We start from the raw sequence: 27,884 nt of genomic DNA, 5'->3' as shown, positions 1-27,884 counted from the left end.
ACCACATTGGCTTTCATAGTTTCCAAGCAAAAAGAGATAGGACCTTCTCAGTGGCTGCTCCTAGGTTCTGGAACTCCCTTCCTAGGGAGGCACGAATGGCCCCCTCCCTGCCATCCTTCTGTTGGCAAGTAAAGACTTTTATTCCGACAGGATTTTGGGATAGAAGGTGTTTAGGATTTGGGCTTTACAAGGCTTGTTTTATTGTTTTATATTATTTGTATTATTTTAAATTGTTTTTAGATTTTTAATTGCCTTTTACGGTTTTAAGGTTGTGCATAGTTTAATTGTATTTTAATTGTATGTTTTTCTATGTTTTTAACTACACGTAGTTCTATTTGTAAGCCACCCAGTTTGGAAAAAGGGCAGAGTAAAAATAAAGTTTCAATTCAATTTCAAAGCAATCAAGAATTAAAAGTCCATCTTTCACTTTTGCAGTGCAACTTATTACTCCTTTACTTTGAACATGACAAAATTCTCCATTAATACGAAATTCGCCTCCAAATTTTAATATTCTAGTGACACTGATTATATTGTCCTTAAAGTCTGGAACATAAAGAGAGTCCTTCAATTGTATCTTTCTTTTCTCATGTCCCACTTTACACAATAATTTCACTGTCCCTTTTCCTTCAGAGAAAATTTCCTCTCCAGATGCTGTCAATATCTTTTGCCTGTGACTTACCAAATTTGTAAACAGGCTTCTATCCTTTATTACATGTGAGGTCGATCCTGAGTCAATTAAAAATCTGCTTTTACAGTAACTCCTGCTTGGATAAGACACATAGCTAAAATCCTCTGGTGGAGACATTCTTTGTCTTTGTTTAAAGGCTGTTTGCCTGGGGGCTTCCCTTTTGAAGTCAGGCTTTGGAGTTGTCTGCCACTCGCCCTTTTGTCGATTGGGGTGGTGACTCATCCTTTTGTCCCTATCAAGTCTGCCTGTAGCAAGGTTTGCTTCTTGAGACAGACTTTTTTCTTCCTGCCGTTCTCTAAAGTCCTGGTCCTTTAAATATGACACAAGCTGACTCAAACTTTGATCAGAATTTTCCAATACACAGCAAATTAATTTATGATCCTCATTAAGAGAGCTTAAAAGCAAAGCCTTTTTCATATAATCTTCTAAACTTTTCCACATCTTTCCAGTCTAGCAAGAATGCTTGTAAAATTACTTAGACTGCCCCTTTCATTAATTTCTTTCAGAGAAAACAACTTTTTGTACAGAAATAAGACGTGGCTCTTTGTTTTCTCATTATAGACTTCTTGCAACTTTTCATACATCTGTCTAACACTGTTGCAGCCTGTGCACAGATTCAGTGCTTGGTCTGATAGAGCAGATATAAGCAGAGCTTTTACTTTAGCATGCTTACGTATCCATGAAGCTGTTGCATCTTCATCCTCAGCCGAGGGCTCTCTCTCAGTCAGGATTCCTTCCAGACCCTCTCCGCCAAGCAGGGCTCTGAATCTTAAATCCCACAGATCGAAGTTATCCTTTTCAAGCCTTGGAACACGTCTCTCCAGCAAAGTTACTTCAGTCATCTTTTCTATCTCTGTTCTGCTTTTCTTTCTAACTTAAAGTCTCCCTGTAAATTACAGGCAAGCACCTTTAGCTTCACCTGCAACTTGCATTCAACTTAGTTTGCTGGGCCCGTAACCCTTGTTGCGCTGTGTGTAGTTGTGTTGCTTAATTTAGTTTAAAAGCAGCACCACAGCAGCAGAGAGTAACAGCAGATGTTGAAATGTGAGTGTGCCAGCGTGTGCGTGCGTTTGCCTAAGAAAGCAGGCTTTTACCCTGCATCAGCATCACTGAGACTGGAGACTTAGTAAAATAAGAAAAGCTACTTTATTTAGAGAAATACATAGTAGATAGAAAAGGCATACCTAGTTCTAACTAACTAGCTAAGTTGGAGGCATAACGCCCAGGTGTGGGAGTCAGCCCCATGCTCGGAGAGAGACAAAGGGAGTCTCCTCTCTCCTGGTCAGCTGGAAAACAAAGGAGTGGAAAGGGCAGAAGGAGGAGCGGCAGGTAAGCTTCCCTAAAGGCGTCACAGTCTAGCAACAGAAAGAAGTCAGTCAGAGCATCACAGGTAAAAGGTAAAGACTATCCATCTGGAGGACCCTAGCCCTATCTTCCCTCTGGAGCACAAACAAAAGAACAAAACAGGAGTTGCTCTTGCCCCACTTCCAACACCTTGAAAAAGACAAATAATTGCATGTTAGAACAAATTAAACCAGAACTATCACTAGAAGCTAAAATGATGAAACTGAGGTTATCATACTTTGGACACATAATGAGAAGACATGATTCACTAGAAAAGACAATAATACTGGGGAAAACAAGGGAGTAGAAAAAGAGGAAGGCCAAACAAGAGATGGATTGATGGGTTATAACAGATGCTATTGGAGGTCTCTGATTCATACGGTTGCCATAAGTTGTAATCGACTTGAAGGCACATAACAACAAAGGCTTGGATAGTGATTGGAAAGCAGAAATAAACTGAGCCAGAATAGTACATTTGCACCCCTGCCTCCTTCCTGTTTTCACACTGCCATTTCCACTTAGCTGAGAGAGGTTTGAAAATGTGGATATAGCTGCATCAATGTCCTGGCTTAGGGGTGATGCTGACAGGCTGTCCCCTGAAGTGAGCATGTTTGGGGTCAGTGAAAGAGTAGGGTGGCTACAACAGAACTAATTATACAAGTATGTTTTAATTGGCAGTGATGTCTATTACCCTTTGTGCGTGCGTGTGCCACCAGTGTAGACATGACCATAAGTGTTAGTGGCACTCTTAAAATGGTAATATGATGAGCCTGCCTGTTTACAAGGTGCTAACCATGTTCTGGGCTAAATAAAACTGGAGACCAAAGGCCAAGGTGTTTATAGGGAACAACCCTAAGGGATAATGCATAAGACACTCATCAGCTGGCATTAGGGTTTTAGCAAGGAGGGCTCTTAACATGATGTTCCTTCAGAACATTCTTGGTGCCTCTACAGCTCATAGTGTGTGCGCATTTCATTTCTTGGCAAGGCAGAGCATACCTCTGTCATCAAGGCACTGTGATTGGAGAAGTTGCATTGGTTAAAGTTGTCACTGTAATTTCTGCAGCAAGCTTTTCCAGTGTTCAGTGTGATTTATGGTTGTATCTTGGCTGTCCTCATATCTAACCTGCGAATTAGGTTAGACTGAAATCACAGATTTCCCCAAGGCTACCCAGATTTTCCTGTGGGATTGCAACCCCAGTCAATTTACTGGTTAGTTAGTTAATCAATTAAATCAAAGCTTTATCAATTAAGCAGGCTTGTGAAGGCGTGCTGCTTGCAGTATACAAACTCTATGCAGCTACATGAAGCATGTGTTACTGATTAATTTGATAGGTTTTTTTAAAAAAAATATGAAGACTGTCCTATGTTTCTTTACTCAGATGTTGAGTTCAGTGGGATTTACTTCCAAGTAAAGGTGTGTAGAATCTGAGCCTAAGATTTCTTTAATTGAATAACAGCCCTTCTACCATATTAACAGTCTGGTGAATAGGAGGATTTTTAAAGACCCAAATACAGCCTTTAAAAATGTCATCTTCTAGAAGTGATTAGGGAGGCTGAAAGAAGGTGATTAAAAAATAATAATGATTATTTCCCCAAGATTTATGTGAGGGCTCAGTGTTTTGTAAAATAGTGTTTGTTCTAGGGACATTGTAACTCCGTTATCTCTTCCGATAGCTCCTGGTATCTTGATGGGAGATTGCTGCTGCTGATTACCTCAGTTTGTATTGTCTTCCCTCTATCACTTCTTCCTAAAATTGGTAAGTAATTTTAAAGGGAGTATAATTGCTGTCATAATTACTATTAGCAGTAGTGTTCTATTTTAGTAGTAATTTAATTGAGGGATTTTAAAAGACTTTTTTTTTTAAGATTCAAGAAAAGATGGAGGGCAGATTTATTTGCAACCTAGTCTGTCCTCCAACCTTGCCTAGTTAACCTATTACTTAGAGTGCAGTAGTGCTTTGTCTGCTCTACTAAAATAAAACCTTTACAGCAGAACATTAAAGTGCTGCATTTACTTATAGCATGCCATTAGTGGTAAGCCAGTTCTAATTCTGCCCTACAAAACTACATAAATGATCTGTGACAGGCGAGTTGGAATGTTGTTATTCTGAGTCTTAAGCCCCAGATACCAAGCTCTGTAATGGAAAACATACCTACAACATGAAGTTCTTTTAGCTCTACATCAGGATCACTTTCCTTATAAATTGCCTCTTATTTTTTATTGTTATTTTACAGGCTTTCTTGGCTACACAAGTAGTTTATCATTTTTCTTTATGGTGTACTTTGCTCTTGTGGTAAGTCTAACAAAAAAACCCACCCCAGATCGCAGCTTATGTTAAGTTTTCTTATTGCTTTGATGGATTTCAGAGTTCCTTTGAAACGGATGTTTACACTTTTAAAACTTGCCTCTCAAACTGAAGTGTTCCTTCTATACTTTATGTGTAGTGGTGTGTATTTTCTTCTTTTTGGACACATTTGTTTGGCTGAAAAGTCATGAATGTGAAAAGTTTTACCATCATTAATTGTTTGGACTGTAAAATACAGTAGAGTGTGTTTCTCTTGCTCAGAGAGCGATGAGAAATACAGTCCTGAGCGCTTCCCCTTCCCCTCCTCCACGTGTGGTATGGAATTTTTTTGTCTTTGCTTCCAACCACCATTTACTGCAGCTCATGTAGAAGAAAATGTCATATATTCCAAGTAAATTGATTGTACATGTTAGTATTAATAGTAAAAAAAACACAAGACGCAGCAAACCTCTTTTGAGCAATTGAATGTATATATTAATACAGCAATGGCCTTATTCTTTCCAGCTGAAAGAAATGTTTTTTTCCCTTTCTCTCTCTCTGAGCCAAGTAGGGCATTTCAGTGCCGATATTTACAGCCAATGATTCCTATATGGAATATGGAAAGCAGAGTACTGGAACACATTTCGTTTGGATTTGGTTTGCTAGTGGTTTTTCCAAATGAGAGAGTATTTGGAACCGTTCTTAGCAGGCACAATCAATTTAGGAATGACTCTATCTCCAAGACTGCATGAGTTTCGCCTACAAAAACGTTGTAATGGCGGGCCTTACACACATCATAACCTTTAAAAGGTCCTTGATCCATGCTCTAGCACTTATTCGGGCTGGCCGCTGCCTAGTCCATACATTGGGAGCATGTGGTGGCTGGAGCCCATTTGGACTCGTTGGGCAGAGGGCAGGGGTCCCGAAGAGTAGATGGAGCCCGAGTCAGTTACAGGTGAAGCCAGCTGATTCTAGTTTTCTCCCTGTCCTCCTCCCTGCTGAGTTCTACAAGTAGCAACACTGAGACGAAGAAGGAGGAAATTGATAGACAGTGCCGCCAGCCCCTGGGACTGGTTGCAAGTAAGTAGGCAGGCAGATGGAAGCTGCCTGAGGGCAGACTGAGGTTGGTGGGGCACTGCCCTACTTGCCCTAATGGGCCAGCCTCTGCTGTGTTGAGAGCTTTATGCCAGCGCTGCACACCAGAGGTAGACTATGTCTGAATCGGCCACAGATTCTGTCAAGGAGTCATGTAAATAAGGCTAGTCTCTAGAAGAGGGTCGGGCAATTTACAGCTCACATTTCATGAGCAGTCCACCAACCCTTGCCTCATTCTAGAGAATTCCCAAATTTTTCATATTTATTTGAGAATATAAGAGCCCTGCTGGATCAGGCTAAAAGCCCATCTGGTCCAGTGGCCAACCAGATGAAGCACACAAGCAGGACCTGAGTGCAACAGCACTCTCCGCACCTGTGATTCCCAGCAGCTGGTATTCAGAGACATACTGCCTCCAACAATGGAGATAAACATTCATGTAAAATGTTTTTGACGCTTTTAAATCACAAACTTCACAATGCATTTACAATTTAACACATTAAGTAAGCGCAATACAATTATAAAACCCAATAAAAGCACATAATATTAAATCAACTGAAACCAACATAAACAAAATGCCCAGCATAACATAGTCATACTAAAACCAAATTCAGAGGTGGATTTAACAGTGCATGATGCATGGCAGAGCAGAAACTTCTCAGAAAAGAATTTTCTGACAGATGTTTCATGTTTTCCCCTTTTTCTTTTTTGAGCTCCTTCTCCCCTGGAGAATATCCTCCATGAAAGTTATTCAGTAAAATAGTCTCCTGAATTTCACCATCCATGAATAATGGGTGCAAGTGTGGACCCAGTTTGATCCTTCTAACCCTTTTTAGTCCACTGCTTTCTTAATCTACTAATATGTACCAGCAATAGAGCTTTGTTCAATGGTAAATCAGCTGAAATTTTTCAGAAGATAACTTTCTAAGAAAAAACTATTTGAGAATTTCACCTCCCCACCAAAGATATGGCAAATTCCCCCCTTCCCCATTTGCACTGCCCACAAATAACATGGAGAATTTTTGGAGGTCAGTGTGTCTTTTGAGCTGGACAAGGCTTACCATAAACCCTGCCCTTACTTTTTAGTAACAGCAAGCCTCCACATACCTTAAAATGCAAGATGATATACATCAGGAAGCAGACCTTTAGTGTTGTGGCACCTATCCTTTGGAATTTATTATTTATTTATTTTATACATATATTTGTATATCACTATTTCATTTTTAAAAAACATCAAAGCAGTTTACAACAAATAAAAAAATACTATACAGTAAAATCCATTAAAATACAGTAAAATCAAAGGTTAGCTATTGTAAAAAGAAATATTAATTGCCTGGATAAACCTGGCGGAACAGAAAGGTTTTCAGCAGGCACTTAAAGGTTAAAGCAGAAGGCGCCTGCTTAATCTCTGTTGGCAGAGCATTCCAGAGAACTTGGGCAATGACACTGAAGGCTCGATTTCATGTTAAATTCAAATTTTGAATTCCCTTAAATATTACCTTTTCGGCATGTACTGAAGACCTTCCTCTTTCAACAAGCCTTTTAAGTAGAGACCTCATCCCCATCTGCATCTGTTTTGGAATTGGTTTTTAAAGGAGTTTTTAAAGGTGTTTTAAAATATGTTTTTAAGATTTTTTATATATATATATTTAAAAAATTTTTAGTCTTTTGTCCCTTATTTGCTGCCCTGGGCTCCTTTTGGGAGGAAGGGTGGGATAGAAATTTAATAACAATAATAATTTTAGAGGTGACAGAGATCATATCCACACCACACATTTAAAACACATTTAACTCACATTTAAAGCCCGTGGCTTCCCTCAAAGAATCCAGGGGACTGTAGTTTTTTTAAGAGTGCTGGGAATTGTAGCTCTGTGAGAGGATTCTTTGGGGGGAAGCTATTAGTGTTAAATGTGCTTTAAATGTATGGTGTGGATGTGACCTGAACTGATGTTGGAAAACAACTGACAGGGAACCTGGAGCTTAACCTTGGAGTATGATAAAGCAAAGCAGCCCTTCCTCCTGCGCCTCCTAGTTGTTTTCCCCACTGCTGAAGCAGTGTGGGAAGAAGCCACAATGAAACAGCAACCAGGCCACAATGGGAACATAAGTACCTTAGACATGGATCTGGATCTGGAAGACCCCAGTCCATGTTCTACCAATGCCATAGAATCATTATGGTGGCCTTCAGCTGTGGGCACACTAGTCGCTTGAAATTCAGCCAGAATGTTTTTTCTGGCTATGTTTTGAAGCGACTCTACCCTCTGCTGGACACACCTCTCTTCCCCACTGCTGCCTTCACACCTATCAGGACTGCCCACAGCAAAGTGTTGGGGCAATCCCTGAGCCTGCAGCAAAGCGTTTCCATTGGCCACACCTGGAAGTCTAATGGGTTGATTTACCAATCAGTTGCGAAATCTGTCTGAAGCTGAATTTAAAAAAAACCTTGAGCTGATCTGACCAGGTTTAAGAGTAAAAAGCAGTAGAGTTTGAGTTTGACTGGTGTCATGTGCCCCCATTTTCAGAAAAGAGAGGTGGAGACACTGGAACCAGCACAACAGTAAATGTGCCTTTACCCCTAGTCACTGTCAGCCACAGTTTCTTATCTGAAAGAAAAAAAGAGGGGGGTAATAAAGAGACACACAATAATACTTATAAGACATTGTACAGTGTGGCATAGCAAGAACTTGGACCAGGGAGACTTAAATTCAAATCCCTGTTTAGCCATAAAGCTCACTGGTTGACACTGGGCTGGTCATTATTTCTCATTGTAACATCATCATAACAGAAATTGCCAAAATCCCTGCCCTAAAGGGTGAGACACAAATACAATAAATTATAATAAAAATATTAAAATCCAGATACGTCCAGCAATTTCTTGTAAATACAGGAGCTCTGACAATGTGCCCAGAATTCATCTACCTACTAAGAGATATGCTTCCATTGAAAGGAATGGGATAATCTGCATGCCGTGAGAGGAGAATCCATGCATGTTTTCACATTGCACTCTGGATGACAGTAGATAAGTAAGCAATTTTAAAACAGTGGCTTTGTTCCTTTTCCCTCAAATATTTGTGTGTGTGGTACATTTTTGGGTGTGTGTGAGTATAAAACCAAACCTTGTGGTAAAATCAGTTTGTGCAAGAATGACTGTCTATACATCATCTCTCATTTACTGTGCAGCTGTGCAGGTCCTGAATGCGAAGGTCAGCTATATTGCCCCCATTATTTTGGGACTCTCCAAAAGTAAACAGCCCTCTAACAAATGGTCATTCCCCTCCTCTTTCCTTTGGGGAATCTAGCCTAAGGCCCAGGATGAGATTAATCACCACCTGCTGAGTGGTCTGGCTTGATGTTTTGGCTTATTTGGGGGAGGGGGGAGGCTGGCTGGCTGGCTGGCTGGCTTTTAATGGCTTGCATTTAGCAACAATGCGGCAATAAGGTGCCATGTGCACTGGTGCTGTAGATATATACTTTTTAAATTTAAAAGCCTTTTTACATTTAAAGAAAGAAAGACATGCTATCAAATAGGCGGAAATAATGAAAATTGTGTAGTGTAGTAATAATATTTTTAATATCTTTTTAGCAATAGTTTTAATGTCTTTTGTAAACTGCTTAGAGGATTTTTACAGTCAAGCGATACATACATTTTAGTAAACAAAATGAATATACTACTTAATTGGGTATCTTATTCTGCCTCCCCCTCCTTCTTTTAAATGGCTGCTACCTGCCCTGGGAATGGATTGGGGAAGAAATTAAAGTAAGTGAATGAATGAAATAACAGTTGCACTTATAAAAGAGCTGCCAATCCCTCCCACACCTTGACTTCCAGCTAAGCTTGCTGTGCTAGGAGTGCAGTATCATTGCTTTGGAATCATAAGGAATGCCCCTTGATTCCCTTAGCTTGTATTGACCTGCATGCAGGTTTAAGATAATGTTTACCATTTCTTTTCTTTTAAAAAAGAAGATAAAATTTACGTAAAGGCTATCCAGCAGAAATGCTATCCAGAGTGCAAAACAACCAACCCATTAAGGAACTGAACCATGTGATAAGATCAGACTTCAAAGCTGTCAAAGCAGCTCACTAAGGGCAGGTTCTGTCAAGAACTCACTCCAAAGATGATAATCTTCAGCAGCAGCCTTCTGTTAGCTGAATTCCCATTCAATAATATAGACTTTGGCTTATCTACATCCAGGGTGCTCCAACTCCTTGGGCACTCCCATTTTTTTTAACTTGGAATGGCAGGCCATTTTCCCGTGTCATAGTCTTTTTTAAACTCCTCTCAGTTTCAAATATGTCTTGGCTGTGTAGCACCGGGACAGTTTTGCTGTTCATATTCAAAGTGAATATTCAAAATGAAAACTTACTCCTAAGAGAGTGAGCACAAGATTGCTGGCCTTAAAGGTCAAGTGAGGCATGGGTATCCTTCAAGTATGGACATGTTTGAACAGAGTGTGATTCAGCAGCCTGATCTTGTACTGCCTGTGTTGATTGCTTAGAATATTATGTAGCATTTTATTCATATTCCTTTGTGCAAACCAATGAGGCCGTAACTATAAATGGAGTAGCTTAAAGGTTTTGAGAAAATTATGTGCTTCAATGTCACCCATTCAGCAGAACCCAGGATCTGAATCCACATCTTCCATGTCCACCTTCACTAAGCCATGCACTGATGCAGAAAGTGATATCTGGTGTTTATTAGCAAAGAAGGGATTTCTTATGAGGCTAGAGTCATTTCTTGTATCTTAAAATGTCTGTGTGGCAGGTTAGGAGCCAAGAATGGATGTATTACAAACACACACTTCATATAAATGTTTCATTTTTATATATTAGAAGTGATGCTGAGGTTTTTTTCAATACAAAAAAGCAAAGATAACCCTATTTATATAAAATTTCCATTTGCCACACTGAAGTTCTGGGAGGTATATTAAATGCAATTCAGTTTTCCAAACGATTTTTTTTAAGCTGGAAAGATGTCGTATTGAGATACATACTGCAGTTTGCATAGTATTTGTTGCTGTCACAAGCAGATACACTTTAATATGTTCCAGAGGGGAGGGGAAATCTCCACCAGGCATATGGAAGCAATACTTTTACTTTTACAGTAATTTTCTATGATTGGTTTCTAGGGCGAACCATCTGTTCAGATTATTGCCTGTGAGAAAAAAAATACCTGCTACAGAAACAAGAGACAATCAAGTGGGTTGAAATCCCACCTCAACTAGGGAGTACCTGGGTGATCTTGGACAGACTGCTTCCTGTTATTATTATGGGAGTAAGAATAATCTACCTCACAGGGTTGTTGAGTGAATGAATGAGTTTAGGATGGCAAAGCTATGCTTTAAAAGTACTCTAGAGTTATTAGCATATTAGAGAGTATTACTGTTACTATTGCTAAAATGATGAAACTGGAGTTATACTTTGGAGACGTAATGAGAAGACACGATTCATTAGAAAAGATAATGCTGGGAAAAACAGAAGGGAGTAGAAAAAGAGGAAGGCCAAACAAGAGATGGATTGATTCCATAAGGAAGCCATAGACTTAAACTTACAAGATCTGAACAGGGTGGTTCATGACAGATGCTCTTGGAGGTCGCTGATTCATAGCGTCGCCAAAAGTCGTAGTCGACTTGAAGGCACATAACAACAAACTGTTACTATTATTATTATTATTATTGAATTTGTATAATGCTTACATGCCAAAATTGCTTCTATTATTATTATTATTATTATTATTATTTATTAAATTTCTATACCGCCCCATAGCTGAAGCTCTCTGGGCGGTTCACAACAAGCAAGACAGCATGGTGGTCACACATCTAGGCCCCAACCGGAACTCATATACTCCATGCATTCCCTGCTGGGAATGCCAGCTGCCCCACTAGGGATGGAGTTCACATTTTTGTGCTGGCTCAGTTGTCATTTCAATGAACTGGAAGCTGATTATGGTCCACTGTAGTTAGTACTTTCTAAGTGGTTTACAAGTATAAAATCAATTATAAAATTCATACATAATTAAAATACACACAACCCCCCATTCCATCAAAGCATTAAAAACACCTGTAATTAAAATATACAATAAAACAAGCCAGTTAAAAACCATAACAATTAAAATGGTTGAAAAACAATTTAATCAAAAAGTTCAAGTTCAGGGGAATGCTTCCCTAAACAGCGTGTTTTCAAGAGCTGGCAGAATGCCAATACTGATGGGGCTTCTCATATTTCAGCAGGGAGGATTTTCCACAATGCTGGTGCCACCAGTGAAAAAGCCTGATTCCATGGTACCACAATATGGCATTCCGTCCCCGAATGGAACACTGCCATTTTAGATCTCCAGTGTTCTTTCTCTTTTCCCCTCCTTTGGCCTCAGATAAGCAACTACTGGAAATTCTTTGAGATAATGGCAATCTACCTCGACATTTTCTTGGGCAAGCTGCTTTTGAAATTAATGGGGCTTTCACAGGAGAACTTCCCAGTAGACTCTGCCTTATTTGAGCATACAGTCTGCTGATCCCTTCCAAACCAGCTAATGTAGATAACTTTATGGCAGTAGTATTCATTGTTAAAAGATAATTTAATGTTGCAAGCGCTTTATGGTATTTATTTGTCAACATCTGTGTGGCCTTTTATGTGCATTGATGTTATTCTGAGATAATCATCAATCAGGACCCAGTTCTCTCAAACAGCGGATGAGGTAGTAAATCTGTGTCTGTCTGGACTATACCACTTCAGACATCACATGATGGAATGTTGCCCTCAAATAAACATTCCTACTCATAGAATAGTAGCCCACCTGGCATGCTAGTTTTTCTTGTGCAGGGAAAGGTTTTATATGGAGCAACAATTAATCATAAGAGTCTTCTCCCCCTCCCCCTTGCTATCTGTCATGTTTACCATCTCATTTACTGCTTGTGAGAACTATACCTGATATAAACAGGCTTCTGCTCAAAGGTCTCCCGTACCACAAGTTCTGATGGGCAGTGGTGGGGAGCTGTATCTGGGACATGCGTGTACAGTGTTCTGATCCTCACCTGTACCACTGAATCTAAGCACGGCCAGCTCTGATAGCAGCAGTCGCCAGTTAGGTGGGAAAAGAGCTAGAGTCCCCTTCCTCCCTCTCTAGCAGAGACCATTGTTAAAGCTGGCAGTGCCAATCCTCTGATGGAGACTGGGGGAACATGTCAAACACAGTAGTGATCTCTAGATTGTGGCTATTTTGCCACATTCCAAAGAGCCATGGACTTTTTCAAGCTTTAGAATTGCTCCATAGGATATTGATTCTTGTGAATGAGATGGGCCTATCCAGGCATCATTCCCTTCCCTGCTTGATGCTGAGAGGAGATCAGGAATAAACATCAAGATGTTCCCTGCCCTGTTCCCCTCACAGTGGGGAGAAGTGGACAACCCATCTACAGTGTTTTTCAACCTGGGTCCCCAGATGTTGTTGGGCTACAATTCCCATCATCCTTAGCCAGCTGATCCATTGGTCAGGATAATATAGCCCAACAACATCTTAAATATTAGACAGGCACCATCTCTGTTATCTTTTTGGTGCCTAATGAAGACCTTCCTCTTTCAACAAGCCTTTTAAGTTGAGACCTTATCCCAGTCTGTGTTGGAATTGTTTTTTAATACGTTTGTAAACCTTTTTTTTTTTTAAGATGTCTTCAAAGCTTTTTTAAAAAAATGTTTTTAAAGAAGTTTTGTTTTAATATATTTTAAAGTCTGTTTTTATGATCTTTTAAAGTGTTTTTAGGGCTTTTGCTTGCCGCCCTGGGCTCCTGCTGGAGAAAGGGCAGGATATAAATCAAATAATAAATAAATAAACATCTGGGGACCCAAAGTTGAAGAACACTTAAGGGAGACCCATCTAGAAGATTCTATATTCAAATAAGCATAGGATTTCCTGGTTTAATTGTTCATTTCTCCTTACAGCGAGGGGAGCAGGGTGAGTGTGTGTGTAAGCCCAAAGTCGCTCCTGATCTCCCTCAGAAGCAGTCTTGGAGCAGAGCAGGCAACAGGAAATAACACCTGAAGCTTGCTCATCCTTATTCTGAAGCTACCAGTGCAAGGTAGCTGCTGTTTGGACAAGTCATTATTTTCATTGCATATTGGTACATTTTAGTGCTAAGGATTGATTTAGCTATTCCCCAACCTAGCCGAGCCTGCATAGTATTTACTATATTCTCTCCCTACAGATCGTAATTAAAAAATGGTCCATTCCTTGTCCTTTGCCACTAAACTTTGCTGTAGGGTTCTTCCAGGTATGTACTTTTTTGAAACCCTTCCTGACTTCTTGTAGTCTTGTGTGTAATTCTTCAATTTCATTGTATCTTGTGTAGTAAAGTGATAATTTGGTCGATCCTTTTTAGTGGTTTGAAACTGAACAAACAATCCAGGTTCAAGCTATTCTGGAGGCATGCGTTTGGCTGTAATCAAAAGTTCATACATCCATGTTTGTATAACCTGACTGCTACACACCCGAGTCTTTTCCGCGTTAACACCTGCAGATGAGTAGTGAGCGATCTGCAGAGAAACAGAAGCACTTTATAGTCTTACACACATTTCCAACCATTTCTGCTGTGTTCTGTGAGGGTACATGGGTGTGAAAATGCTGTTACTGTGAACTGCAGTTATATATTCATTAATTGGATTTTGAAGTAGTTGTTTCAAATTTATGTGATGTGAAGCCAGCTGATAACCCTCATTACATTTCTTGTTTGTTTGTCTTATACAGGTTTCAAATTCTACGGGAGACTGTAAAGCAGCACTCTTTAATTTCTCCAAAGAGGTATTCTTACAGCATCCTCTTAATAGACCACAGAAGTTTTACAAAAATGTGTTTAAGCTTTGGGTTAATCCAGAATTCTGCGATGTGTGCATTTCTTTGGGCGCATTGCACCCTGCTCTGGTAGTAATGATCATTTGAATGGGGGATTTAACTGGTTTAAGCCCTAGCGCACACAGCTATAATGAAGGGCTAATTTAGGAGATGGAAAGCTGCCTTATACTAACTGAAGCCATTGGTCCATCTTGCTCAGCACTGTCTACACTTTATGGCAGCGGCTCTCCAAGATTTCAAATGGGACATTCACTGCCCTGCCTGGAGAAGCTGAGAATTTGAACCTGGGACCTTTTGCCTACAGAGCAGATGCTCAGCCGTGGCCCTTTTGCAGTGTCCCTTGGAAAATCTGTACAATCCAGCTCTTAATTTTATTATACACTTTTATATCCTTCCGTTCCATAAAGATGCTCAAGATAGCTAACAATTAAGCATTAACAAATGCAAGAAAAAATCAAAGCTCATAGCTCTTGAGTAATAGTCCAGGAAGGTTTTAGAAATAAATCTAAAATATTTACAGCTTATATTTCAGCAGTGTGTTTTTCCTGTTTTTTTTAGAGTGCATATGCCATTCCAACTATGGCTTTCTCATTTCTCTGCCATACATCAGTATTGCCAATTTATTGCGAGCTCCAAAGGTAACACGTAATTTGTAAATGTATACCATTTAAAAATATAGTTGAGTGTGACTATTGGAAATTTGTTTCTTGTTTCATTTAGTGGAAAAAGAAATGCCAGATATTTAACATAACTGATGCTTCCAGTGTGCTGGCGCATCCTCTAAAGCAGCCTTCCCAACCTTGAGTCACCAGATACTGTTGTGCAGCTCCTATAATCAATGACGGTTGCCCATGCTGGCTGAGGATGATGGAGGTTGTAGTCCAAAAATATCTGAAGATCCAGCATCAGGGAAGGCTGCTGTACAGCACTGTCTCCTGTCTTCATGGGCAGGGGTGGGTTTTTTTAGTGCATGTCAGCCACTGTAGGAGTTGTCTCAGAGGCATACCGTTTTGACAGTTCTAATACTCCAGCAGTTGATGTGCACTAAAAAGACTGCTCATGTGAGTGGACTACTTGCCTGAAAAGTGTGACATGGGAGCCACAAACTCATGCAACACCTGTGGCTCTCCCTCTAGGAAAAGAAAAGTCTCCACTCACGATATTCTGAGAGTAATGAATCTCTTGAGGAGGTTAATAGTTTGGGAGGTTTGTTGTTGCTCAAGTAAACCACCAATATGTCATTCAGACCAGACCAGGTCTCTTATTTGTTGGGCTAGGAATAGACAACACTTGTCATTTGTCAGGCTTTGGGAACTGGAGACGAGAATGTTACCCTTAACGTCCTGTGCTTGCTTTATTGGGTAACAGCCACCCACTTATTAGAAATGTAGAAAATGCAGAATTCAGAGATTTGTTGTGAGTTTCATAGGATTAAGGAGTTGGAGAAAGATCTTGCATGTTGCATAGTCCAGTAACAGCAGAATTCCTTAGATTTCAAGCACCCCTGTCAGATGCTAATCCAGGCCTCACTTGCAAATATCTTGGAAAGGAAGATGCCACAATTTCCTTAGGCCACTTTATTCTGTTCACCAGCTGTTATTGCACTTAAGCATTTCCTAAGATACCTGCCTTACAATGAGCCAGACAGTTTTCCATTTGACTCGGTATAGTCCACACTGCCTGGCACAATCTCTCCAAGCTGCCAATGTAAGGGCTTCAGGTAGGGGATTTTCCCAGCCATACTTGAATATGCCAGTGATTGCACTTGGGGCCTTTTGCATGCAACACAGATGCTATGCTGCAGAGCTACCCTCCTTCCTCATAATTATTGTTATATAATAATCCATAGGTTTATTTGCTGTAACTCATTCTCTTCTTGGCCTTCTCACCCTTCCTCGAGTGGTACTAGTTCAATGGTCATTTTACCTCTTCGTCATGCCAGGCTTCATTAGAATATTGGCTCTTTTCATATATGCCTCTTCCGTTTCATTCTCCTCTTCCTCCTCCTCCTTCTTATTACGTTGTTGTTGTTGTTCCAAGGTCTCAGTGGGAGGGCAGTCCGCAAATCTGTTTCAGAGAATGGAAAAAACATTACTGTAAACCACCCAGAGAGCTTCGGCTATGGGGCGGTATATAAGTACAATAAATAAGTAGATAAATCCATTGGCCAACAGCTGAAACATTCATCAATAGAGGCTATTTTTCTGCATTTTCATATTCATGCTACTCCTTCTAAAGGCTTAAATAATGCCACATTTTTCTTCTGTGTTTGCAGTCCATCCAAAAGCAGGATGCAGAAGGTAGTGAACACCGGAATTAGTCTAAGCTTTCTGGTTTATTTTGTGTCTGCGCTGTTTGGATACCTCACTTTTTATGGTATGTTTTTCAAGGAACTAATTCCTTCTTTATAAGGCACGAGGCAGGCCTGCACAATTTGTGATCTTCTATGCTTTATGCTGACTACCAGGGGGCTGATCCTGCTCTTGACCAGTAGGTCCCATACATGGCTAGAGACATGTCAAGGTGAAGTGTGTGTGTTATGTGTCTATCTAGAGGTCATTGCCTGTCCTGAAATGCTCCATACTCCAGTCTTCCAGTCCACCCATGATTCCGCACATACTTTGTAATTTATTTTTTCTTCTGCTACTATAGTTTGTTTTGGCTTTTCTGGGCAACCGTAATAGAGAAGTTGTTTTAGATATCTTTGGGAGGAGAAGGCAACGGGTGAGAAAGGGAAAGTTGAAATATTGGTAGCTATTTATTTATTTATTATTTGATTTATATCCTGCCCTTCCTCCCTTACTATAAGAAAAATAGTAACAAGTGAAAGCCATTGTTCACATATGGAAAGTCTAATTAATCCAACATTATTCACACTCACTGTAGACACATTGAAATCAATGGACTGACATAATTTGACAATTGGTTTCAATGGATCTACTCTGAATATGACTTAGTTGGAGTTGGATATTACCCTTCTTTCTGAAAAGATGACCTTACCTGAGAGCCATCCCCACCGATGAATTCTTAAGACATTAGCTGACCTCACACTGACTAGTCATGCTATTAATTTGTTTTTTAAGTTTGTTATGACATTCACAAAAATAAAAGAACCAAACTTACAAAACAGCTTATAGAGGCACTGAGATAAAACAACCCATCAAGCAGAAGAAATGGTTTAAAACAGTTATCCTGAACAGACTTTTTTTTTTTTTACATGCCTTCTACAAGACAATCGTGTCATGCATAATTGGGGCTCCTAAGGGAAGGAGTTCCACGAAAACGTTCTTGTCACATGATACCTTGTTTCCAAACTATGACATTTTTAGTATGTTTTTACTGAGAGCATGAGAACTGCAGTACTGGGTCAGACCAAAGTCTCTTCAAGAGGGCAATGGCTAGATGTCTCTGGAAGTTTACAAGACAATGGCCTCCCTTTCTTGTTTGCCCTCATTTTCAAGATTCATTATCCAAGTACGATGAGAAGGTTATTTATGCTAAGCTCAATGAACCATGTTTTGTAGAATCTCTGTGCTTGAAGAGACCAAATGGGCCATCAAATCAGTATCCTGCACAAAATAGCCCTAGGCTAGCCTCTCAGCAGCAACTATATTTCATTTACATCAGAGGTAGGGAGCCTTTTTAAGCCTGAGGGCCACAGTGCTTGTGGCAACCTTTCCAGGGACTGCAGATCAGAAGTGTGTGGGGTCAAAGCAAAAAACATGGGTGGGGTTATAGTTGTGATCTTCGTATCATTTTCCATATATATATTTTAACAAGTTGTGCATATTAGAAACAACACCTGTGAAAATGAATGAACAATTAATGACAAACACCCCACTCCCACTTGCATTTCCAGTCCCAAGGGGACTCTTTCCAAACGGATTTGTTTGCCAAAGGCTGATTGTTTATTAATCACATTGCAGTGATTTGGGGAACATGTTCTACAGTGGACTTTAGTTCACATAATATGCCAGCCATGGCTGTTAAGCCTTGCTGCCATTCCATATGAACAGGAATCTCTAAAATATGCTATTGGAGGTTTAAAACACTCATGGATAGTTTTTTCAAAGAATCATAGAATCATAGAGTTGGAAGGGGCCTTGTAGGCCATCGAGTCCAACCCCCTGCTCACAGCAGGAAATCCACAGCTAGAGCATCTCCCGCAGATAGCTGTCCAGCCTCTGCTTGAAGACATCCAGCGAAGGGGATCCCACCACCTCCCTAGGCAGTCGGTTCCATTGCCGAACTGCCCTTACTGTCAAGAAGTTCCTTCTAATGTCCAATCTGAATCCATGCTCCTGCAACTTAAAACCATTAGACCTAGTCCTACCCTCTGGGGCAGCAGAGAACAAATCTGTACCCTCCTCTATGTGACAACCCTTCAGGTACTTAAAGAGTGCAATCATGTCACCCCTCAGCCTTCTCTTCACCAGACTGAACATGCCAAGTTCCTTCAACCTTTCCTCATAAGACTTGTTCTCCATACCGGCTATCATCCTCGTCGCCCTCTTCTGAACCCGCTCTAACTTGTCTATATCTTTCTTAAAATGAGGCGCCCAGAACTGAACGCAGTATTCCAGATGAGGCCTGACCAATGCAGAATATAGTGGGACTATTACTTCCCTCGACCTGGAAACTATAGCTCTGATTATGCAGCCCAAAACCGCGTTTGCCTTTTTTGCCGCAGCATCACACTGCTGGGTCATGTTCAACTTGCGATCCACTACAATTCCAAGGTCCTTCTCACACGCACTACTGCTAAGCCGGGTATTTCCCATCCTGTACCCGTGCATTTTGTTTTTGTGGCCTAAATGCAGAATCCTGCATTTGTCTTTATTGAATGTCATTTTATTAATTTCAGCCCAATTTTCTAGTCTATCCAGGTCCCTTTGGATTTTATTCCTGTCTTCCATTGTGTTAGCTATCCCTCTCAGTTTCATATCATCCGCAAACTTCATAAGGCTTCCCTCCACCCCATCATCTAAGTCATTGATAAAAATGTTGAAGAGTATCGGCCCCAGGACAGAACCCTGTGGCATTCCACTCGAGACCTCCTTCCAGTCCGAAGCAGAGCCACTGACGACCACTCTTTGAGTATGGTTTTCCAACCAGTTGTGAATCCACCTGACAGTAGAAGCTTGTCAACCATTACTGATCTTCACCTTAAGAACCTTTGCTTATTTGCAAGCAATCTCAGGACAGAGTTCAAGAACCACTGCAATAACAGAGAGTGGTATTTACTGCATAGATAAGGTCCAACTGGCGCACAGTGGTAAGCGGCGGTAATGCAGCCAAAGCTCTGCTCACAGCCAGAGTTCGATTCCAACGGAAGGAGGAAGTCGAATCTCTGGTAAAAGGGGTCGAGGTCCACTCAGCCTTCCATCCATCCTTGGTCGGTAAAATGAGTACACGGCATATGCTGGGGGGTAAAGAAAGGCCAGGGAAGGAACTGGCAATCCCACCCCATATATATGGTCTGCCTAGTAAACGTCGCAAGACGTCACCTTAAGAGTCGGAAACGACTCGCACTACAAGCGCGGGGACACCTTTACCTTTAAGGTCCAACTCAGACTGTAATTTGCAATCTAATAACCCTTTTTAAACATTTCAGACCATGTGGACTCAGAATTGCTGCAAGGATACAGCACATATCTGCCCCGTGACACTGTCATCATGACTGTAAAGCTGGGCATTCTGTTTGCGGTGTTGCTGACAGTGCCCCTAATCCACTTCCCTGTAAGTATTGCAAAAGATCTGATTGCTGGCCCAGCAAAAGCAGCCCTCTACATGTTTTGCAGGCCCCACCACCAAGTCTTGGCTGTCTCATCCATTTGTGGTGGATCAGAGTGCTTGCGCTTGTGTATGTTCCGTTAAAAGCAGCAGAGGAACGAAGCCTAAACCGCTAAGCTAATTTGTGCTTTCTTTCTTTTTTTAATGAGTGTTAGATTTGAGCTGACTCACGGCATTGCTTGCAGTTTGCAGTATGTGGTATTCCTAGACTTTATTTGGCTTCATTTCCCCCCCTTCATGTTTGGTTTTTCAGGCAAGAGTGCATTTTAATGTAAATAGGAGTCAGCAACAAGCAGCCTTGCTAATGATTTCCTGCAAGCAGACTAAAATGGTGTCTTGACATAGAGTTTACTTTTAAGTTTTTAACAGGGATAGTACAAAACCACATAACTGCTGCTAGTCGCAGCCATTTCTAAAATCCCTGGTTGTATTTGGGCCAAACTAGATGCTACACAGACATTTATAGCACTGTCTCCCAACTTTTGTTTTTTTGTTCTTATGAAAAGCTGCTATAGGAAGTCTCTGACTGCACCACAAATTCACAGGCCATTTTTCAAATCAGAATCTCCTTCTGCAAATTGCTTTTTTCCTCCCTCGGGATACAGGAATCCATACCTTTTCCACTGTGTGTGGAAAAGCAACTGGAGTAGCAACATGACCATGAAAACACCCTAATGATTTGGGAGAGCCGTTATAGCCAATTCACACATTATGTAGCAGCAAATCCAGGTTTACCATCTAGTGTACACTCAACAAGGAACTGCAGCTAATTGTGGCTCCCTGACAATGTAATGTGTAAGGTGACCCTAAGACTGCAGTGCTAACCATGACTATTCAGAGATATATCATACTGAATTTAATGGGGCTTACTCCCAAGTCAGTGGGGTTAGGGTTGCTGGCTAAAGTCACTTTTCTGATCCTTAGTGTGAGTACAGGTGTGAAGTCCCCCCCAATGCCTGAAAAATCGGGGGGGGGACTTTTTCTTTTCGCTTTTTCCCAAAGATTTCTTTCCTTTTTTCTGAAAAATTGGGAAAAAACTAGGGGGTGGGAAGAGTTATTGGGTTTGTTCGTTTTCAGATTTTGCCCATTTTTTTTTCCTGGGCCTTCACATCTCTAAATGTGAATCAACAATTTTTGGTTAGCAACAATCCAGATGGTACATTTTTGTTTTACTTTGTTTTGTTTAAATATAATGAATGTAACATTTCAGCTTTTTTATTACTAGCCTGATCTTTTATTTTTCCTTTTGAATTCCACAGGCAAGGAAGGCTGTTACGATGGTCTTTTTTTCTCATCTTCCTTTCTCCTTGATCCATCACATTCTCATCACTTTAGTGCTCAATGCAACTGTTGTCTTGATTGCAATGTATGTCCCTGACATCAGACACCTTTTTGGAGTAGTTGGTAAGCTTGTGTATCTTTCTCTTTCCCAGTCTTGACATTTTTAAAACCTGTGTGCACGAGTCTTGGCTATGACTAAAGAACTTTTGCCCTATGTTTTCCAAGGTTCAACCACATCAACCTGCTTGCTTTTTGTATACCCTGGGCTGTTTTATCTTAAGATTAGCACAGAGGATTTCATATCACCGCAGAAGCTTGGGGTAAGATGTTTGTCTGAGTTCTTTTGTTGTGTTTTGGAATGCTAACGTGGAAAGTAGACATTGTTTTAGTGGGCAAAGGCAGTTGCCAAAGCCCACGTTCCTCTCTGACTCATGCAACTAGAATCATATCGTTGGAAGAGACAAAGATCATCTGTCTCAACCCCCTGCCAATGTAAAAAATCCACTACTCCAGCATCCCTGACAGGTGGCTTTGAAAATGTCTTAATGAAGGAGAGTGCATTTTCTTGTTCTGTAAACAGACATAGTTTTCAAGATGCCCATTTCTGGTTGCTGATCACCATTTGCCATGAGCTGCCAGACCCAATTCTGATTTTAGTGTTTAAAGCCTTAAACAGCTTGGGGGCCCAAGTACTTAAAGGAGTGCCTCCTGTTACCAGCCATTCTGTGTCTTGAGATCTGTGGGGGAGGCTTTTCTTCTCCAGTCCCATCAGCAGGCACGGCCTGTTTACAGTGACATAGAACAGGGCCTTCTTGGAGAGGGGGCAGTTATGGAATTCCCTCCCTGTAGAATTGCACTTGTGCCTCACAATGTAAGTATTTCAGTATGTCTTCATCCAGGCCTTTGGAGAAGGGTGATTGTTGTTAGCCCTGGATTCTTCACCTGTTATAGGAAATTGCTTATTTTGCGATATTATGTGTTAGCGATGTTCTACCTCCACTGTCAGAGGCAACTGAGCCAAGTATCCCCCATCTTATAACTCTGCATTTGGTTTCTTTTTCCTAGGTGTGGAACTTTGCACTTGTCCCTGTTACATTTCATTGTTGTTTTCAGCCCAATGCTCTAGCATATCGAGATCCCTATGAATTTTGTTTCTGTCCTCCAGGGTATTAGGTATCTCTCCCAATTTTGTATCAGCTGCAGATTTGGTAAGCATTCCCTGCACCTCCTCATCCAAGCCATTAATATAAATGTTGAAGAGCCCTGAGCCCTGCGGTACTCCATTTGTTACCTTCCCCCAGTTTTGAGAAGGAACCATTGATAAGCACTCTTTGAGTATGATTATGTAGCCAACCGTGGATCCACCTGATAGTTGTTCCATCCAGCCCACATTTAGCTAGCTTGCTAATCAGAATATCATGGGGCACTTGGTGAAAAGCTTTGCTGAAGTCGAGATATATTATGTCCACAGCATTTCCAGTCTGCCAGGGAGTTTACTTGATCAAAAAATGAAGTAAGATTAGTCTGGCATGATTTGTTCTTGACAAATCCATGTTGACTTCTAGTAATCAGTGCATTGTTTTCAAGGTGCTTACAGATTGTCTGCTTTATAATCTGCCTCAGAATTTTCCCAGGGATCAATGTCAGGCTGACTGGTCTGTAATTCCCAAATTCCTCCTTTTGGCCCTTTTTGAAGATGGGGACAATCTTAGTCCTTCTCTAGTCATTCGGCACTTCATCCATCCTCCAGAATTTCACAAAGATAATAGTTCCGAGCGTTCTTCAGACAGTTCCTTCTCTAGGATGCAGTTTATCGGGCCCTGGAGATTTGAACTTGTTCAAAGTGATTAGGTATTCCTTGACCATTTGTCTATCAATCTCAAGCTGCAATCCTGCCCCTTCAACTTCATGTTTTCCAGGAGGGCCATAGACCCTCTTTTGGGAGAAGACTGAGCCAGTGTAGGAATTGAGCACTACTGCCTTTTCTTTGTCAACTGTTATCATTTTGCCATCCTCATTGAGTAGCTGTACTTTCATTTCTTTTCTCTGTCTTTTACTATGCATGTATCTGAAGGCTTTTTTGTTGCTTTTAGCATCCCTTGCTAACCTCAGCTCATTCTCAGCTTTAGATTCCTGATGCCACCCCTGCAATTCCATGCTGCCTTTCTATACTCTTCCTTTGTGGTCTGGCCTTCCTTCCACTTTCTATTTGTGTCCTTTTTTGTTTTCAAGTCGTCTCTTAAGATTTTTGTGAAGCCACATTGGCTTCTTCTGCTGCTGCCTTCTCCCTTTTTTCCTTGTTGGAATTGTTTGCAATTGTACCTTTAGAAGTTCTTTTTTTAGAAACTCCCACCCATCTTGGACTCCTTTTCTCATTACGGTTGCTTGCCAAGGAACCTTCCTTATCATTGTTCTGAGTTTATTAAAATCAGCTTTCCTGAAGTCCAGGGTTCGCATATGGCTACTCTCAGATTTTGCTTCCTTTAAAATCAAAAACTCAAGTATAACATTATCACTTTTCCCCAGAGTTCCTGTAACTGCCTCTTCATCCACTAAGTCATTAGTTAAAATCAGGTCAAGAATAGCTGATCCTCTAGTTTCTTCCTCCACTTTAAAAGTTGTCTCCAACACAAGTCAGGAATTTCTTGAAGGGGCCATGCTTGGCAGAATTTGTCTCCCAACAGATATTGGGGTACTTAAAGTCCCCCATTACTACTACATCGTGCCACATTTTTCTTCATAGCTCCGCTTGACAGTATTCGTTCCCACATGGATGAGAAGAAAGAGATGCATGTCAGTGAGCTTTATGAGTGATGGCAACCCTTCCGTCACGTCTCTCATATGTCCTCAGGGACACAGTATACCTGGCGAGTCCATGGATCTTCTTGGCATACTTGGGTTTCAATCCCACATAGCAGGGAGTTTCTCACTATTACTACTACTACTGCTGCTACTGCTGCTACTTCTACTTCTCTTCTCCTTGTTGTGTAGCATGGTTTCATTGCCTCTGCTTGACTGAGCTCCAGCCTCTCATTTGCTGTCACATGAGGTCTCCTGTAATTCAGGCTGTCCTCCAGTCTCATCTTCCACTGCCTGAAAGCGATTCCATAGTTTCACTGGTGCAGGGTCCCTTCTAGCTCTTCTTTTCCTAACTGTCTCCCTTTTCCACAGAGTTTCCTCTACTTCATTATTACTCTCCTCAACACTCTCCTCTTCTGCTTCAACTTGCTGCTGTTCTTCCAACTCATGTACTTCTCTTTGTTGTTGTCGTTCTAGCTTTCTGTCTAAGAACTCTGCGTCTTCGCTTATACTCTAGAGTGTTGCCACCTGACACTCCAGGCCTCTCACTTTTTCTTCCAACAGCACCACCTGCTTGCACTTGTCGTATGTGTACACCATGTTGTTCTCAGGCAAGAAAACAAACATGGCAGTCACCTGGCAGGTCACCACCACTGGAGTCCCCTTTCCATCCATAGTTGCTGTTACCTTTTGTTTCTTTTTTTCTACTTGTGTTGTTGGAATGGCCTGTGCTTTGTCCTGTTCTCCTTAACAGTTACCAGGAGAGTCCCACTTGTATGCGGTGTGCACTACAAGAGCAAGAATTTGTTGTTTGTTTGTTAGGGACCTTCCTGCGGAACTCTGCTGCCAAACTTCCATTAGCTCTCCTCGTTTACTCACTCTCTGAGAGCTGGCTCGCTTGTATATCCTCTGGAACAGCTCTGCTCTGCTCAGTCAGGAGTCAGGAAACAGAATGGAAACAGAATACATAACATATACATACATTCACAAAAACACACACACACACATGTATATATATATAATCTCATCATCCTCAATAAACGTGCTGTGTGGGCTCTCATGCATGTCCTCTCCCAGAGCAGAGGTGGTACAAAGAGACATAATGCTGGTTTGTATAATGACATATAGAGCTGCCTTATTCCACATCAGACCATTCCTGTCTGCTCTGATTGACATCACCTCTTCAGGGTCCCCAGGCAAAGGTGTTTTCTTTCTCTTCTGTCTGTGACCCTTTTGACTTCAAAAGGGACTCATCTGGAGAACTTCTGCATTTAGGAATGCACTCTGCTAAAACGGGATATGGTGCCTTTCTCATAAGGGAGACAAAAAAATTCAAAATTGTGACAAACTTTTCTTGCAAAAGTTCCCTCTGTTTACTGGAGATCAAAATTAAATTTGATTGCAGTTTCTTTTCTTTTTTTCATACCAGATCATATATAGTTAATTCTTTTCTGGAATGTTTCATCAAATTTGGGGAATACATTTGTTTAGCCACATTTCTGTCTTGGAGGTTACTATAGTCTTACCCAGCTGAGAGGGCAAATTCTTTGGTGTAAATATAGTTTGTGAATTGATGTCTGATTCTCAGAGGCATCTGCATGTCTTCAAGAGCCTTTATTGTGTTTGTTTTCATTGCAACCATTTAAATACACCTCTGCCTAAGATGCAGAATGATGTTCTCTCCAACATTGGCTTAATTAACAAAAGTACATTTGTTTCTGCTGCATAGGATTAAACCTTTTGCCTAATTTTCTTCACAGGCATGTGCACTGCTAGTTTTTGGCCTCTTCTTTGGTCTTGTCAGTTTAGCACTAATCATTTATGATTGGATTCATCAGTGAAAGAATTCCTGCTTTCTTCACTTGTGAGCAGCAACCCAAATGAACATTTCCAGCAACGTCTAAAGTAAAATTACACCATCAAACGTTGGAAAGAGACTTCCTGGAGCTTTGGACCCCATCACAAACTATACTGCAAATCACTTTTCATTTGCCAAATTAGTCCTTGTCCTTCTGCAAAGTCAGGCTGGAGCGAGACAGGATGAGCATTTCCACATCTCCTCCTCTCTCCCACATTGTCATCATGTTCACATTTTGCTCTGCCCTGCACACACTGTCAATGAAGTCAAGTGAGGAAACTCAGGACACAGTGACATCACGTTAACATTGCCTTGTTCCAGTCTTAGATACCACAATGGGGTTGAATAGAGATTGCAATGTGAAGAAAATCATTTGTGAACTGTCCTTTGCAGATTAGTGAATAATCACGCGTCTAGTATCCAAATGTGGAAGGGTTATGGCTGAAATCCAGGAAAACAGGTGGTCTGCCTGTTGAACATCCATTGAAAATGGCTGAAATCTTTCTACACCTGTTACTGTCAGTTTTGCAGAAACAGCTTGGAAGCTTCTCCAGGATCCTTACAGAGTGCTTGGATCGGCAAACTAAAACCAGGCTCAATCTAGGTTTGATTAAAGCATGCCATCCAAGGCAATTTACAGCTTAACAGAGGAGTAAAAATGAAGGCAAGATTTCCCTACCTGCCAATGTGTCCTGGATTTGTAATTGAACTGTAAAATATGTATAGTTTTATACTTCAACACAGTAAAAGATAAAGATGATGGGGTTAATGTAAAATAAAACTCTTTTCCTTTCAGGTGTGCTGTGCACTATGAAACCTCCGCTTAAGAATCTTCCTTAACGTCTACACAGATTTAATTCACACCATGTGTGAATTAAGTGACATGGTACAGTCCCTTCATGCAGCTACAGAATTCACAGATAACCATGTATGCGGAGGGGAACATTGCTTAACTTTCTCAGTACTGAAACGTTGGAAAATCTTACACATCAAAGAGAAGGTTAGGCTAGAAGCTTTCTCCATGATAAGTGGAGGGGTCACTTTCATGTGGGAGTAATTTCAAGCAAAATATGATGGGGTCTAATTCTAAAATGCCAGCCAACTTTAAGCTTGTTGTGTGGAATTTTGTAGAGGAGTCCCTCCTTTACCCTTTTCCGACCTGATGCCCTCCAGTTGTTCTGGAGTACAACTCCCATCAGCCTCAGCAAGCACCACTATTGGTTGGATCTGTTGGGAGTTGTGGTCCAAAACCTCAAGAGGTCACAGGCTGACGAAGGCTAGCCTATTTCATCACATCCAAAATAGTGATACAAAATACAAAAAGTACTATATCACTTCAAGGCCTTCAAGTTTGATTTGGTCCAAACTTTGCTTTCACTGAGCTCTAGAAAATTAGTAATATAGGAAGCTTCCTTATACTAAGTATTGTCAACACCATATTGTCTAGTTCGGTATTTTCTGCACTGACTGGAAGTGCTCTCCAGAGTTTCAGGACAGGAATCTCTCTCAGCCCTATATAGAGATTTTAATTAATGAATTTGCTAGTCGCTTTTCTACACATACGTGCACTCAAAAGGAGTTACAGTTAATTAAAAAAAATTTAAAAGTAAAGGATTAAAAAGATACATAAAAAGTTAAAAACAAAAGAGTACTTAAGGCAGTGCAGCAATCGTTGTTAGGAAGGCTACACAACAGAAGCCCTCCAAAAGCCTGCCCAAGTGAAGAACCAAATGCCTGGGAGAAGAGAAATGCTTTTGCCCGACACCTAAAGATGGATAATGATGGGACCAGGCATAGCCCCCTGGGGAGAGCATGCCACAAACGGGCCCACCACTGAGAAGGCCTGTTCTTGTGACTGCCACTCTCTGCAGGGGACACACGTATCTTTTTGTTCTGTACG

The 27,884-nt window shown here is 40.9% G+C and overlaps 1 protein-coding gene across 6 annotated transcripts in view; it reads left to right on the top strand.

The window, feature by feature from the left end:
• The window catches only part of SLC38A6 (solute carrier family 38 member 6), a 67,264-nt gene extending 40,485 nt beyond the window's left edge, over nt 1–26,779 (top strand). For all 6 annotated transcript variants that reach the window (XM_061612404.1, XM_061612402.1, XM_061612406.1 and 3 more), the window contains 10 exons: nt 3,710–3,792; nt 4,271–4,329; nt 13,610–13,675; nt 14,149–14,202; nt 14,812–14,891; nt 16,529–16,629; nt 19,868–19,992; nt 21,306–21,450; nt 21,553–21,647; nt 25,887–26,779. In XM_061612404.1, the coding sequence (XP_061468388.1) occupies nt 3,710–3,792; nt 4,271–4,329; nt 13,610–13,675; nt 14,149–14,202; nt 14,812–14,891; nt 16,529–16,629; nt 19,868–19,992; nt 21,306–21,450; nt 21,553–21,647; nt 25,887–25,967 (889 nt within the window). In that variant the 3' untranslated portion in view covers nt 25,968–26,779. The remainder of the gene's footprint in view (nt 1–3,709; nt 3,793–4,270; nt 4,330–13,609; nt 13,676–14,148; nt 14,203–14,811; nt 14,892–16,528; nt 16,630–19,867; nt 19,993–21,305; nt 21,451–21,552; nt 21,648–25,886) is intronic.
• The last annotated feature ends 1,105 nt before the right edge of the window (nt 26,780–27,884 follow it).

This window comes from Rhineura floridana, chromosome 2, assembly GCF_030035675.1.
Source record: "Rhineura floridana isolate rRhiFlo1 chromosome 2, rRhiFlo1.hap2, whole genome shotgun sequence".
NCBI lineage: Eukaryota > Metazoa > Chordata > Lepidosauria > Squamata > Rhineuridae > Rhineura > Rhineura floridana.
This window is presented reverse-complemented; position numbering and strand designations above follow the sequence as displayed.